Source organism: Salarias fasciatus, chromosome 11, assembly GCF_902148845.1.
Source record: "Salarias fasciatus chromosome 11, fSalaFa1.1, whole genome shotgun sequence".
Lineage (NCBI taxonomy): Eukaryota > Metazoa > Chordata > Actinopteri > Blenniiformes > Blenniidae > Salarias > Salarias fasciatus.
Window position 1 is genome coordinate 27,478,383 of NC_043755.1, and position 16,055 is coordinate 27,494,437.

The window sequence follows — 16,055 nt, forward strand, 5'->3', positions numbered from 1 at the left end:
CAGGTCACACCAGGCTGTCCCAGGCCACGCCCCCAGGCCACGCCCCCAGGCCACTGCAGCACTCATAGTGGCCAGGAGGACAAGGCTTGAGATAAATCCTGTCCTTCACCAGGAGCTTCCTCAGACCAGAAGTCTTCCTGCTGCAGCCAGCGTCATCTGCATGGTGTTTTGAAAAGCAGCACTTTATACTCAGGTTTGCTTTGTTGACATGCTAGCTCCTAACGTCGTTACGCTCGTGTGCTGTAATGCTGCGTTCAGGTCCTGCATGGAAAACCCAACTCTTTAGCTCCGTCACAGTCAAGGATGCGTTCAGGTACTGAGACATGGTACTGCTTGATTTGACGTGAACCGGTACTGAGCAGGCTCGCACCGTGAGCTCCAGGGTGAGGTAGGCAGGCAGTGGCAAAATACGACGCACACACCAACGACGATGTACATGTGTAGGCAGGCTCGTGCCTGCTACATCTAACAAAGTTAAGATCGTAAGAAAAGCTTAAACAATAAATTAATAGCAGTCCCAAGACTCTCCCAATTACCGTTAAATCTCATGATAACACAGAGCATTCCTTGTTTATGTTCAAGACGCAAAATGAGTGAGAAAATGACCATTCCGATGCGGAGCTGTCTGTGGTGCTGAAACCTGGCTCTCTCTCCAGGGCTACACCCCCACACAGAGATTCATGATTTAATGAAAGAATACCTGAAAACAGCAACCAAAAACAACACACAGGCCTGTGCTCAGCGCTCTACTGCACATGAGTGCAGCTCCTCTCGCCCTGAATTCAAGCCATCCACAGTTATACAGCTGACATCAGCTGTTAAGAACAAGCAGTTTAAATCCATAAAACTACGACGCCATGTTTGACCATAATCACCATATAGCTGTGAACACCGAGAGAGAGAGAGAGAGAGAGAGAGAGAGATTTTTTTTTTGATTTTTAAAACACACTTTATTCACATTTAAAAAAAAACCTTTACATTTCCATAACCATTCTCATGTTCACAAATTGTTAAGGCAGTTCACATATCAGGTCTCAGACTCCTCCAGAGCTTAAAGCCTCCATCATTGTCAGCAAACAGAATCTTACACATGAGAAAGAGTCACGGGAACTCGTTTTCTTTTTGTTCTTTTAACTCTTTTCTCACTTTCTGCACCAGTTTCTTTAGTCTGTATTTCTCCCGATCAGTCAGCTCCCCGCTTCCGGTGTACTTTATGTTGACTCCTCCAAAATAGTCCTCCACCTTAACACCTTTTTTATTCTTGGTTTTGTCCAAGAATCTCTTCATTGCTATTGTCCCATACGTACCCTCCTGGATCTCCTCGGCCAATAAGTCCCAGTTATAATCTCCACCCTCCTCCAGAGAGTCTCTGGTCCCTCCTCCACCCTCTTCAGCTGAGCTGTGATCAGTCCCAGTCTCCTGAGAACTCACCAGCTTCCTTTTATTTGACTTGACCCTCTTTCCTTTAGCTCCGCCCACTTCTTTCTGTTTGCGCTTGTCTCGCAGCACCATCCTGCTGCTCCCCTCCTCCTCCATCTCCACATCCACCCTCACTCCATCGGTCAAAGGTTGCTCCGCCTCCTCCTGACCTCCAGTCAGAACTCCACCTTCCTGAGAGTCCAGACCAGCAGCTCCACCCACAGGACCCTCCTGAGAGAGAGGCTGCTCCACCTCTGCTCCACCTCCACCAGTCTGCTCCCCATCTTGGCCTTCCCCTCCTCCACCTCCTTCTTCTGCTCCAAGTCTCTCTCCATGCTGTTCTTCTTGTTCACCTCCTCCTCCGCTCCTGTCGTCTTCGCCGCCTCCTCCGCCACTGCTTTCCTCTCCGTCACCTCCTCCACCGCTCTTCTCTCCCCCTTCACCACCTCCTCCTCCGTCACCTCCTCCAGCAGGCTCGTCCTCCGCTCCACTCCTCTCTCCTCCGTCACCTCCTCCAGCAGGCTCGTCCTCCGCTCCACTCCTCTCTCCTCCATCACCTCCTCCAGCAGGCTCGTCCTCCGCTCCACTCCTCTCTCCTCCGTCACCTCCTCCAGCAGCGTCCCCCTCAGGACAGGTCCTCCTCAGGTGTCCCTCCTGTCCACACCTGAAGCATCTCAGGTTGTCTGTGGTGGAGGACATGGTGTAGTGGAAGCCCTCCATGGTGACTGTGAAGCTCAGGTTTAACTCCCGGTTGTTATTCTTCAACACCATGAAGAGCTGTCTTCTGTAACTCACAATATGGTGGAATTCAGGGTCTTTGCAGCCAGAGGACAGCTTCCTCAGAGGAGACACCACCTTTCCAAACCTGGACAGGGTGTTAATAATGTCCACGTCTCTGATATAAGGAGGAACGTTGCCCAGGATGACTCTTCTAGCCGGTGTGGTCAGAGCCATGACAGGAACCGGGTAGGTCTCTGATCACCACACCAGCTGAGATGACAGTGCTAGCCTTTTCCTCCTCGGCCACAAACATTACCACAGCCCCGTTCATCCTGGCAGCGGAGACGATGTTAGCAGCTCCAATAATCCCTGCCACAGCCTGGACACACTCCTCCACGGAGCAGGAAAAGTCAGGTGTCATCCTGAACCCATGCTTCCTGGTTAGCCTGGTGAAGTCCATGGTGCTAACAGCTAGCGCCCTGCTAGCAGCACCACAGACCCACCAGACCAGAAACCGGTCCACAAAGCTCCCAGAAGCCAAGCCTCACTCCCTACAGCTCACTGAGCTGCAGGAGGGCTGGAAGTGCTTTAAACAGGTGAGAAAAAGTCTCAAAAACTCACTTTGTCCGGTCAGACTCTCACAGCCACTCTGCAACCTCACCAACACCTCCCACTCCCAGCATGCACCGAGAGAGAGAGAGAGAGAGAGAGAGACAGAGAGAGACAGAGAGAGAGAGAGAGAGAGAGAGAGAGAGAGAGAGAGAGAGAGAGAGAGAGAGAGAGAGACTAGGCTTGCTTTATGTTTATGTTGGACTTGTTCATGTTTGGCTGTGGCACAGGGCAGGTTGTTCAAATCACAGTATCCAGCATTGAGTTGGTCTCCCATCATTCAAAAGTTGACGTCAACTGGACCCTGACAATCAGTTTCTGTCATCTCTCACATCAAGCTGTAACTATTATACTGAAAATGACTATAATTACCTCTGTTAAGTCAGAAGGCAAATTCTCTATTATCCATTTTAACAGTCCAAGTATGTATGCAAATTTCAACTCGATTAAGGAATATTTAAAACAGTGTATACACATGGAGCACATGGAGGTGGAGGCCTGTGGTAAAGTGTGTCTTTATGTGGGTGGAGCAGGCTGAAGCGGTGCATCACGTGTTTGGGTGGAGCAGGCTGAAGCGGTGCTCTGCAGTGTGGTCATGTCCTGAATGCCAGCAGCGTGGGTGGAGGAGGGGCGTGGTGGTGTTGTGGTGCTGGAGGCTGCCGGCCTGCTGTCGGAGCTTCGCCGTCTGTCTGACGGCCATGTCAGCTGGAGAGTCAGCCGCACTGTTCAGAGGTCATCCTCTCTCCGCCGACAGTAAAAATGGACTTGCTGTTGTTGGTGTTCAGAGAGCAGAGCCTTTGTACTGCCTGCGTCTGCGGCCGCCATGTTAGACTGTCACCATGGCAACAGGGACAACGTCTGCTGCAGCGCGAGGACGGCGTCCAGCTTTCTGGAGAGAAACAGGACAGACATCTGTGTTTTGAAGTTGACTGTGTGTGTGTGTGTGTGTGTGTGTGTGTGTGTGTGTGTGTGTGTGTGTGTGTGTGTGTGTGTGGTTGTTTTTTTGCTTATTCGAGGTAATGTGGTTTCTTCATGCGTCACCTTGAAGTCACCTTACTCGGCAGCCGAGGCCAGAAAGCAGCAATCTGTCCACTGCTCTCAAACCGCAGACACTGTGTGTGTGTGTGTGTGTGTGTGTGTGTGTGTGTGTGTGTGTGTGTGTGTGTGTGTGTGTGTGTGTGTTCCTCTCATGATTCCATTACCGTGAGGCCAGCAGGGTCTCTGTATGAAAGGCACTCCGGTGGATCAGGCTCGCTCGAAGTTGACTGTGTGTGTGTGTGTGTGTGTGTGTGTGTGTGTGTGTGTGTGTGTGTGTGTGTGTGTGTGTGTGTGTGTGTGTGTGTGTTTCATCCTGCTAACCTTTCCTCTGATGACCGTAAACAGCGTGTCAGAGTGAGGGTGGGAGTCTCTCAGGTGACAGACCCGTCGCCGTGGTAACCAGGAGGAAAGCCTCCCGTCATGAAGGCTTCAGTCAGCGCTGTAACGCGTGTGACAGCTCAGAAGTCAGACTGAACTCACACTGATACAGCCGGTGATGTGAGGCGGTGTCGCGACTGTGTGGAGTCTGCATGTTCCGCCTGGGCAGCGGTCCAAAACCATCTGACTGTGTACCTCTCTGTCTCTCTCTCTCTCTCTCTTTCTCTCTCTCTCTCTGTCTCTCTCTCTCTCTTTCTCTCACTCTCGCTCTCTGTCTCTCTCTCTTTTTCTCTCTCTCTGTCTCTCTCTCCCTCCTCTCTCTCTCTCTGTCTCTCTCTCTCTTTCTCTCACTCTCTCTCTCTGTCTCTCTCTCTTCTCTCTCTCTCTCTCCTCCCTCCCTCCCTCTCTCTCTCTCCCTCTCTCTCTCTCTCCCTCCCTCCCCTCTCCTCTCTCTCTCTCCCCCCCTCTCTCTCTCCTCTCTCTCCCTCCTCTCTCTCCCTCCCCTCCCTCCCTCTCTCTCTCCCTCTCTCTCTCTCTCCCTCCCTCCCTCCCTCCCTCCTCTCCTCTCTCTCTCTCTCCCCTCTCTCTCTCTCCCTCCCTCCCTCCCTCTCTCTCTCCCCTCTCTCTCTCTCTCTCCCTCCCTCCCTCCCTCTCTCTCTCTCCCTCTCTCTCTCTCCCTCCCTCCCTCCCCCCTCTCTCTCCCTCTCTCTCTCTCTCTCCCTCCCCTCCCTCCCTCTCTCTCTCTCTCCTGGCCTCACACTGCTTGCTGGATCTGATCCAGGGACAGTGATGGGTGGTTAAATCTTCACAGAGCAGTCAGATAAGTTTCAGATCAGCATCCAGTCACTATTTTAAGAATGAAGCTAAACCGAAGTGAGAAAAATCTGGAGATATATTTGCAGTTTCTTCATTTACTCCAGACAAACATGACGGCCCTCAAGCTTTGCAGGATGATCTCCACTGGTGAGGCGGACCTGAGGGGTGTGAGAGGACCCCTCTGAAAGATAGCCACTTCTTCTCCCCTGTTTCTGCTTTGTTCCTGTTGGCTGAAGCTGTGTACGGTGTTTTTTTGATGAGCCCCTTGACTCTGCAGTGTGTGACGATCTCTTCCTCCTGGAGAGTCAGACAGGCTGAAGACAGGATGTCAGCTCTCAGCCAATCGTCCAGCAGCGACTGTTTTCTGTTCTGAACTCTGCACCGAGCCTCGGCCTCAGCTCCTCTGTTGGACCGTCCCATTCACCGTCCTCCTCTGTGTCCTCCCCGTCTGTCCTCAGAACATGGACAAGCTGCAGCTGCCGTCAGTGACGCTCATCGTGGGCTGTGGAGTGTCTTCACTGACCCTGCTGCTGCTCATCATCATCTACGTGTCAGTGTGGAGGTGAGGCCGTGCAGGACCAGCACCCCTGGGCCGGGGCAGGGGGACCAGGTCAGGGTCAGGGGGACCAGGTCAGAGTCAGGGTCAGGGGGCAGGGGGACCAGGTCAGGGTCAGGGGGCAGGGGGACCAGGTCAGGGTCAGGGGGCAGGGGGCAGGGGGACCTGGTCAGGGTCAGGGGGACCAGGTCAGGGTCAGGGGGACCAGGTCAGAGTCAGGGTCAGGGGGCAGGGGGACCAGGTCAGGGTCAGGGGGCAGGGGGACCAGGTCAGGGTCAGGGGGCAGGGGGCAGGGGGCAGGGGGACCTGGTCAGGGTCAGGGGGACCAGGTCAGAGTCAGGGTCAGGGGGCAGGGGGACCAGGTCAGGGTCAGGGGGCAGGGGGACCAGGTCAGGGTCAGGGGGCAGGGGGACCTGGTCAGGGTCAGGGTCAGGGGGCAGGGGGACCAGGTCAGGGTCAGGGGGCAGGGGGACCAGGTCAGGGTCAGGGGGCAGGGGGCAGGGGGACCTGGTCAGGGTCAGGGGGACCAGGTCAGGGTCAGGGGGACCAGGTCAGAGTCAGGGTCAGGGGGCAGGGGGACCAGGTCAGGGTCAGGGGGCAGGGGGACCAGGTCAGGGTCAGGGGGCAGGGGGCAGGGGGCAGGGGGACCTGGTCAGGGTCAGGGGGACCAGGTCAGAGTCAGGGTCAGGGGGCAGGGGGACCAGGTCAGGGTCAGGGGGCAGGGGGACCAGGTCAGGGTCAGGGGGCAGGGGGACCTGGTCAGGGTCAGGGGGCATGGGGACCTGGTCAGGGTCAGGGGCCATGGGTACCTGGTCAGGGTCAGGGGGCATGGGGACCTGGTCAGGGTCAGGGGGCATGGGGACCTGGTCAGGGTCAGGGGGACCAGGTCAGGGTCAGGGGCCATGGGTACCTGGTCAGGGTCAGGGGGCAGGGGGCAGGGGGACCAGGTCAGTGGCAGGGGGCAGGGGGACCTGGTCAGGGTCAGGGGGACCAGGTCAGAGTCAGGGGGACCAGGTCAGGGTCAGGGGGCAGGGGGACCAGGTCAGGGTCAGGGGGCAGGGGGCATGGGGACCTGGTCAGGGTCAGGGGCCATGGGTACCTGGTCAGGGTCAGGGGGCAGGGGGACCTGGTCAGGGTCAGGGGGCATGGGGACCTGGTCAGGGTCAGGGGGACCTGGTCAGGGTCAGGGGGCAGGGGGACCTGGTCAGGGTCAGGGGGCAGGGGGACCTGGTCAGGGTCTGCGTTCGGTCTGTAGATACAGAAATAATTATTTCAGCAAGATGAATAACTGAAAGGAAACCGATCATGCTGCATTAGTCCGGCGGTGAAATGACTTCTTCCACCATCACATGATAGACGCAGAGCTGCAGCCTCGTCCCACAGTGGTGACCTGTCCACTGTGGGAATCCAACCGGCAACTGCAGGTCCCGAGTCCATTTCTCCAAACTCACAAAATAACTACTCAGGCTACTCAGGTCATGTATTACAGCAGAGAGGAGAGATGTGTTAGTCTCTGACAGACTTCTCCAGTTCTCTCCATGAGACAGTGAGAGGACAGAACAGGACTGACTCTTCCAGCATCAGGAGTGTTTATGGGGGGGCTGGCCCCCACAGAATGACAGAACGACCTTCTCTCATCATTCTAATGTGTTGAATATCACTAGCTTCCTAGTTCAGGATGTGTTGTGTTGGAGGGACTGGGTAAGACCTGCAGGTTCTGCAGGTTCTGCTGGTTCCAGTCTCGGTGCCGATCCCTCTCTTCTCCCTGCAGATACATCCGGTCCGAGCGCTCCGTCATCCTCATCAACTTCTGCCTCTCCATCATCTCCTCCAACGCCCTGATTCTCATCGGACAGACGCAGACTCGCAATAAAGTAGGAACCGCTCACTGCATGGACAGAGAACCGGTCTGACTTCAGGCCCTGACCTGACCCGGTCCATCCAGAACCAGAGGACCGGCTCCCTCTGAACGGGGTCCCTGTCCACAGAGGTTCTGCTGTGTTCTGCCCCGGCGGGGTTCTCCTCTGACGGTTCTGGTGTTCTCCTGGTCCCCAGGTCTTGTGCACCCTGATTGCAGCGTTCCTCCACTTCTTCTTCCTGTCCTCGTTCTGCTGGGTTCTGACGGAGGCGTGGCAGTCCTACATGGCGGTGACGGGCCGCCTCAGGAACCGGATCATCCGAAAGCGCTTCCTGTGCCTGGGCTGGGGTGAGCCGGCTCGCCGCATGCCGCCGCGGCCCATGGTGCAGCCCTGTGGCCCCGCCCCGTGGCACCGTGGACCGTGGCGCCACCCTGTGGCCCCGCCCTGTGGCCCCGCCCCGGCTAACCGGGCTGGTTTCCCCGCAGGTCTCCCGGCTCTGGTGGTGGCCATCTCCGTGGGATTCACCAAGGCCAAAGGATATGGAACGCAGAGCTAGTAAGCATGCCCCCCCCCGCCCCCCCCGGCCCGCCTCATGGACACATGCTGGCAGAGGACTGGAGGGGGGGACGCTCCCCCCTCTGTGTCTCACCTGTCTTTTATTGTCCTCTCTCTCTTTCATTTCCTCTGCTACCTTTCACCGCCCCGCCCCCTCCCTCCACCCCCCCCCCTCCACCCCGGGTAGCTGCTGGCTCTCTCTGGAAGGAGGTCTGCTCTATGCCTTTGTGGGACCGGCTGCAGCTGTAGTCTTGGTATTTCTTCTCCTCTCTTCTCGCCGGTCTTGCTGTCCATCATGCTTCTGTCTCGTCTTCACGCTCGGCTCCATCTGTTTTCAGCTTTTCATTCAGCCAGCTTCACATGAGCCGGTCCACGTTTCAGAACACATTTCTAATCAAATCACAGACGTGTACCGACAAAGCAGGAGCAGGTTTACATTTAGAAGAGGATCTTTAACGGCCAGCGCCCACATACTGCGGAATGGCTTCGCCGCGCCACGCCGCGCCACGCCGCGCAGCACTCACGCAGCACTCACGCAGCACTTACACACCCATTGAAGTCAATGAAGTGGCAGCAGAGCGCCCACTGCCCGGCGAGGGCTGCGTCGAGCGTCCGCCCGCCGGCGTACTGCAGACAGCTCTCCACACAAAATCGGTCCAGGTCTATTTTTGCCGGAGGCGCAGCGGAGCCGGAGTCCATTTCCCATCATGTCAAAGCAGCAACAGGAAACCAAAAGAGAGCAACATCCGTTTTATCAGAACAAATGACTACAAAGGTTGACTTTTTTATTCCTAGGCATATTATTTATATAAATATCTATATAGATTACTATTGAAGCGGTCACACATGTTTTTACATGTAAATAAAAGTGTAAATATACACTTTTATGGATGAGTGTTTTATTTTGAAACCTGAACACGCTCTGGCGTCGCAAAACAAAGGAGTAGTGAAGTTTTTAAACTGGAACTGATCCTGGACAAGAGCACAGAATCCTCTCTGACACCAGTCATCTTTTTATAAAGACGCCAGCAGGACGGAGAACACTCGGGCAACAACAGCTGAAGTTACTGGCGTGAGTGGTCAGTAAATTGTAACGATATAAAGTGCCTGTTCAAACATGAAGACCGTCATGGAAACATAATCCCACGCATGCGCTGAGCTCATGTCAGGTCAAAAGGCGGCGTGCGGAGACGCAGCCGTATCAAACCAGGTGGGATCACTGGTACGACTGCGGAACGGCTGCGAGCTGCGCGGCGCGGCGGAGCCGTTCCGCAGTGTGTGGGCGCTCGCCGTAATGTGAACACTCAGTGAACTTCCTCATAACGTAGATAAGACGTTAGAATTTATGTCACGTTTCTTTTATTATCAGTATATAAGTGAAAAAGATAATTTTAATCCCCAAATATCCTGAACTCCTGCTTTCTCATCCTCTCTTCACGTTTTGCTCCTGATCTCTGGCGTTGTTCTTTCCTTTGACTTTCCCTCTTCAGCCTGCCTGTTCTTCTTTATTAACCCTTTGAGAGTTTCCATGTTCTCTCCCACCGTGATATAAACCGATGCGGTGAGAGTCTCAGTAAACTCAGTCTCCATCAGCGGTCTCATTCCGAGGTCCTGTAGGACCCCTGTCCTGATCTGATCCCACCAGCACACACACACACACACACACACACACACACACACACACACACACACACACACACACACACACCTTCAGTACATATCAATTGAATTCAGTTTATTCTTATTGATAAAGCGCCAATTACAGCATCGTCGTCTCTACATCTGTAGACACTTCACAGAAAACCCAACAGGTCCACAAGCAGAGACTGAGGAAGGGAAATGTCCAGGTGGCGCTGTCCCCTCCTGTCCCCACCTGTCCAGGTGGAGCTGTCCCCTCCTGTCCCCTCCTGTCCAGGTGGCGCTGTCCCCTCCTGTCCCCACCTGTCCAGGTGGAGCTGTCCCCTCCTGTCCAGGTGGCGCTGTCCCCTCCTGTCCCCACCTGTCCAGGTGGCGCTGTCCCCTCCTGTCCCCACCTGTCCAGGTGGAGCTGTCCCCTCCTGTCCCCACCTGTCCAGGTGGAGCTGTCCCCTCCTGTCCAGGTGGCGCTGTCCCCTCCTGTCCCCACCTGTCCAGGTGGAGCTGTCCCCTCCTGTCCAGGTGGCGCTGTCCCCTCCTGTCCCCACCTGTCCAGGTGGAGCTGTCCCCTCCTGTCCAGGCGGCGCTGTCCCCTCCTACAGTAAGCTGTGATTGGCTGCCCACAGTGCCGTGCGGTGAGCTTCATGCTGGGGAGGCGCTGCCGTCACCAGTCAGACTAACAAACAGCCTCCAGAGCAGCCTGTTCACAAGTAGCACAGATAAACAAACATTTAATAAAAAAACAGAAAAAGATGTGTCAGCAGGGAGGGCAGGTGGGACGGGGGCTCCAGGACCCTGCAGACCGCCGGCTCACTTCACCTCACTCTGGGTTTTCTGAGATGCTTTGTGGGGAAATTCAGATTGAAGTGCAGAAACTGCACATGACACAGAATTTGGTAAAGAAAGCGAAAACCGTGTGATTCCATGGTAATTTATTCCTCTTTCTGCTTCATTTTGCTGACCCCCTGGTTTCTCAATCATCTACATCTGCTCCTTCTTCATTCTTTCAAAACTCCACTCGTTTTGTGGGTGAAACTCCTGTTTTCTCCTGCTCCTCTCCTTCCTCGCTCACCTGCATGAGCTCAATATGCTCTTTTTAACTCCTTCAAAAGTGATAAGTTCAGGGAACATGGACCGAAGCTCCAGGAGTCCTTCAGAGGAGGTGTGTGCTCATGTGGTGGATCTCTGAGGGACATTTCCTTTAACACACTGTCAAGATACCAGAGACATGCTGAGGATCTGCTGGACATCTGGACCTGTCCCTGGTGGTCTGCCTGATGGTCTGGGCTCTGCTGGGAGCTGGTCTGGGAAAAGGAGAAGCACAGGAATTGAAACATTTCCACTTGTCATGGTGTGAATGTGCAGTTAGTCAGTTCACTCCAGGTCCCAGACCAGAGCCGAGTTGTTCTAGAAGGAACTTCAGTGGAATGTAGCTGTGAGGTCGAAGCAGGCAGCTGCTTATGTTTCAGCAGGAACCGAATGTAGACATCAACCAGGGTGGAGGTCTAGGCGGAGGTCCTGGGGCAGGTCTTGGTAAAGGTCCAGGGGGGCTTCAGGTGGAGGTTCAGGTGCAGGTCCAGGTGGAAGTCTCGGTGGAGGTCCAGATGGAGATTCGGGTGGAGGTCCGGGAAGAGATCCTGATGGCGGTCCTGATGGCGGTCCAGTTGGAGGTCCAGGTGGAGGTTAAGATGGAGGTTCAGGTACAGGTCCAGGTGGAGGTCTGAGTGGAGGTCCTGATGGAGGTCCAGGTGGTCCACTGCAGTCAGAGTGTGTGTGTGTGTGTGTGTGTGTGTGTGTGTGTGTGTGTGAGGAGCATTAAGGTGCAGCAGCTGCTGTCTCGCTGTCTCAGGCTGGTCCCTCCAGAGCTCCAGAGCCGGCTCAGTCTGGCTCCGTCAGACCAGGCCCAGACTTATATCCACCAGAAACATCCTGCGGCTGTAGTTTCCTCCTCACACTGATGCGGCGGCTCCCCTGGTGCTCCGCCCGACTCCCTCTTAAATCCCAGCCGTAGCGCTGGCGGCTGACGCTCCGTCCTTGTTTTGCTAATCGGAGCCGTTAGCGAGCCTTCCAGACAGCCGCTGCCTTCTCCACGGCCGCTGGCTCGTCTTCCTCACATCCTCCTCTCTGATGAAGAGTTCAGGACCGTCCTCCAGCCAATCAGACATCCACCACCTCAGCCGCCGTCTGGACGCTGCCCTTCCTTCAGCGCTCGCTCTGATCAGAGAACAGCTCAGTCAGGAATCAGTTTGTCTCCTCATGTTTCATTTGATGGCTGCCTGTCATTAGCATGTAGCACTGCGAAGCTAACAGTAAGTACACTGTGTGTGTGTGTGTGTGTGTGTGTGTGTGCTCATCATGTGTATGCATCATGTTCATACTCCATCCTGGTGCTCACAGTCATGCTGCATGCTCTGATGTTCTGAAGTGATTGAGTGTGTTTGCTCTGAGGTGATGTGTGTGTGTGTGTGTGTGTGCTCTGAAGTGTGTGTTTTCTCTGCTTTAATCCTGTCCCTCTTCTCTTCGGCAGGTGAACATGGTTATTGGGATTCTCGTTTTTAACAAACTGGTGTCCAAAGACGGCATAACTGATATGAAACTAAAGGAGAGGGCGGGGTATGCTCTAATCACACATCCCTCTACCCAGCGGCCCAGAACCAGACCACAGCAGACCGGCTCTGCTCCGTCAGGGTGGCTGGAGGTTCCTGTCAGGAGGAGAACCCGAGAACATCCCGTTTCGCTGCCAGACACGACCTTGTGTGAAATGGAAACATGTTTAATGGAATGAGGTGCAAAATGTGACCGGTTCAGACTGTGATGGGAACCACCAGGACCCGGTTCCTGACTCTGAGCTCAGAGAGCAGACCTGCTCCTCCTCCTCCGCCCACAGGACGAAGAGCAGCTCGTCTTCACCTCACACACACAGTGTCAGTCAGCCTCCCACCACTAGCAGGCGCTACACAGTCAGACTGCTGGACTCTAGTGGACCCCCTGTTGCTGGACTGTAGTAGACCCTCTGCTGCTGGACTCTAGTAGACCCCCTGCTGCTGGACTCTAGTAGACCCCCTGCTGCTGGACTCTAGTAGACCCCCTGCTGCTGGACTCTAGTAGACCCCCTGCTGCTGGACTCTAGTAGACCCCCTGCTGCTGGACTGTAGTAGACCCTCTGCTGCTGGACTCTAGTAGACCCCCTGCTGCTGGACTGTAGTAGACCCCCTGCTGCTGGACTGTAGTAGACCCCCTGCTGCTGGACTGTAGTAGACCCCCTGCTGCTGGACTGTAGTGGACCCTCTGCTGCTGGACTCTAGTAGACCCCCTGCTGCTGGACTGTGGTAGACCCCCTGCTGCTGGACTGTAGTGACCCCCCTGCTGCTGGACTCTAGTAGACCCCCTGCTGCTGGACTGTGGTAGACCCCCTGCTGCTGGACTGTAGTAGACCCCCTGCTGCTGGACTGTAGTGGCCCCCCTGCTGCTGGACTGTAGTAGACCCCCTGCTGCTGGACTGTAGTGACCCCCCTGCTGCTGGACTGTAGTGGACCCCCCTGCTGCTGGACTGTAGTAGACCCCCTGCTGCTGGACTGTAGTGACCCCCCTGCTGCTGGACTCTAGTAGACCCCCTGCTGCTGGACTGTGGTAGACCCCCTGCTGCTGGACTGTAGTAGACCCCCTGCTGCTGGACTGTAGTGACCCCCCTGCTGCTGGACTGTAGTAGACCCCCTGCTGCTGGACTGTAGTGACCCCCCTGCTGCTGGACTGTAGTGGACCCCCCTGCTGCTGGACTGTAGTAGACCCCCTGCTGCTGGACTGTAGTGGACCCTCTGCTGCTGGACTGTAGTGACCCCCCTGCTGCTGGACTGTAGTAGACCCCCTGCTGCTGGACTGTAGTAGACCCCCTGCTGCTGGACTGTAGTGACCCCCCTGCTGCTGGACTCTAGTGGACCCTCTGCTGCTGGACTGTAGTAGACCCCCTGCTGCTGGACTGTAGTAGACCCCCTGCTGCTGGACTGTAGTGACCCCCCTGCTGCTGGACTGTAGTAGACCCCCTGCTGCTGGACTGTAGTGACCCCCCTGCTGCTGGACTGTAGTGGACCCCCCTGCTGCTGGACTGTAGTAGACCCCCTGCTGCTGGACTGTAGTGGACCCTCTGCTGCTGGACTGTAGTGACCCCCCTGCTGCTGGACTGTAGTAGACCCCCTGCTGCTGGACTGTAGTAGACCCCCTGCTGCTGGACTGTAGTAGACCCCCTGCTGCTGGACTGTAGTGACCCCCCTGCTGCTGGACTGTAGTAGACCCCCTGCTGCTGGACTGTAGTAGACCCCCTGCTGCTGGACTGTAGTAGACCCCCTGCTGCTGGACTGTAGTGACCCCCCTGCTGCTGGACTGTAGTGGCCCCCCTGCTGCTGGACTCTAGTGGACCCTCTGCTGCTGGACTGTAGTAGACCCCCTGCTGCTGGACTGTAGTGACCCCCCTGCTGCTGGACTCTAGTAGACCCCCTGCTGCTGGACTGTGGTAGACCCCCTGCTGCTGGACTGTAGTAGACCCCCTGCTGCTGGACTGTAGTGACCCCCCTGCTGCTGGACTGTAGTAGACCCCCTGCTGCTGGACTGTAGTGACCCCCCTGCTGCTGGACTGTAGTGGACCCCCCTGCTGCTGGACTGTAGTAGACCCCCTGCTGCTGGACTGTAGTGGACCCTCTGCTGCTGGACTGTAGTGACCCCCCTGCTGCTGGACTGTAGTAGACCCCCTGCTGCTGGACTGTAGTAGACCCCCTGCTGCTGGACTGTAGTAGACCCCCTGCTGCTGGACTGTAGTGACCCCCCTGCTGCTGGACTCTAGTGGACCCTCTGCTGCTGGACTGTAGTAGACCCCCTGCTGCTGGACTGTAGTAGACCCCCTGCTGCTGGACTGTAGTAGACCCCCTGCTGCTGGACTGTAGTGACCCCCCTGCTGCTGGACTGTAGTAGACCCCCTGCTGCTGGACTGTAGTAGACCCCCTGCTGCTGGACTGTAGTAGACCCCTGCTGCTGGACTGTAGTGACCCCCCTGCTGCTGGACTGTAGTAGACCCCCTGCTGCTGGACTGTAGTAGACCCCCTGCTGCTGGACTGTAGTGACCCCCCTGCTGCTGGACTGTAGTGGACCCTCTGCTGCTGGACTGTAGTAGACCCCCTGCTGCTGGACTGTAGTGACCCCCTGCTGCTGGACTGTAGTGACCCCCCTGCTGCTGGACTGTAGTAGACCCCCTGCTGCTGGACTGTAGTGACCCCCCTGCTGCTGGACTGTAGTGGCCCCCCTGCTGCTGGACTCTAGTGGACCCTCTGCTGCTGGACTGTAGTAGACCCCCTGCTGCTGGACTGTAGTGACCCCCCTGCTGCTGGACTGTAGTGGACCCCCTGCTGCTGGACTCTAGTGGACCCCCTGCTGCTGGACTGTAGTAGACCCCCTGCTGCTGGACTGTAGTGACCCCCCTGCTGCTGGACTGTAGTGGACCCCCTGCTGCTGGACTCTAGTGGACCCTCTGCTGCTGGACTGTAGTAGACCCCCTGCTGCTGGACTCTAGTGGACCCTCTGCTGCTGGACTGTAGTGACCCCCCTGCTGCTGGACTGTAGTGGACCCTCTGCTGCTGGACTGTAGTGACCCCCCTGCTGCTGGACTGTAGTAGACCCCCTGCTGCTGGACTCTAGTGGACCCCCTGCTGCTGGACTGTAGTAGACCCCCTGCTGCTGGACTGTAGTGGACCCTCTGCTGCTGGACTCTAGTGGACCCCCTGCTGCTGGACTGTAGTGGACCCTCTGCTGCTGGACTGTAGTAGACCCCCTGCTACTGGACTGTAGTAGACCCCCTGCTACTGGACTGTAGTAGACCCTCTGCTGCTGGACTGTAGTGACCCCCTGCTGCTGGACTCTAGTGGACCCTCTGCTGCTGGACTGTAGTAGACCCCCTGCTGCTGGACTCTAGTGGACCCTCTGCTGCTGGACTGTAGTGGACCCCCTGCTGCTGGACTCTAGTGGCCCCCCTGCTGCTGGACTGTAGTGGACCCTCTGCAGTTCAGGTGTGAGCTCAGGTCCGTCAGGGAGGAGGCGAGTCGTTGTGGTCTTCCTGTCTCCTGGACTCCAGGTCCTGCACTGGGATTCAGTTCCATTTGGCACAAGGTCCTGCCTCCCCGGAGCAGGGTGTGGGTTCCTCCTGGGGGAGCTGCCCGGTGCCCTTGAGCCCGGCGGAGGCGGTCTGGTTGTGGGCCCTGCTCAGACTGAGTCAGCTGATGAACCCTCTCATTGTTTCGTCCTCTGCGTTGCCGTGTGCTGCTGCGGCGGCTCTGTGGTCCAGGTGTTGCCCTCCGTGTGAGGTCATGTTCATCCCTCCACCTCCCTCCTCCCTTCTGTTGTTGTGGACTGTAAAGGGGAGCAGGGCTGCCAGAGGCTCCGTTTCACCTGAATGCAGTACCTGCAGCCACAGACAGGGCGGCAGTGTC

The 16,055-nt window shown here is 56.4% G+C and overlaps 1 protein-coding gene across 1 annotated transcript in view; it reads left to right on the top strand.

The window, feature by feature from the left end:
* Window positions 1–16,055, top strand: part of LOC115397246 (adhesion G protein-coupled receptor B1-like) — a 114,255-nt gene that overhangs the window by 80,042 nt on the left and 18,158 nt on the right. The window contains exons 18-23 of the mRNA XM_030103476.1: window positions 5,439–5,542; window positions 7,308–7,410; window positions 7,592–7,742; window positions 7,881–7,950; window positions 8,138–8,204; window positions 12,113–12,198. Coding sequence (XP_029959336.1) covers window positions 5,439–5,542; window positions 7,308–7,410; window positions 7,592–7,742; window positions 7,881–7,950; window positions 8,138–8,204; window positions 12,113–12,198 — 581 coding nt within the window. The remainder of the gene's footprint in view (window positions 1–5,438; window positions 5,543–7,307; window positions 7,411–7,591; window positions 7,743–7,880; window positions 7,951–8,137; window positions 8,205–12,112; window positions 12,199–16,055) is intronic.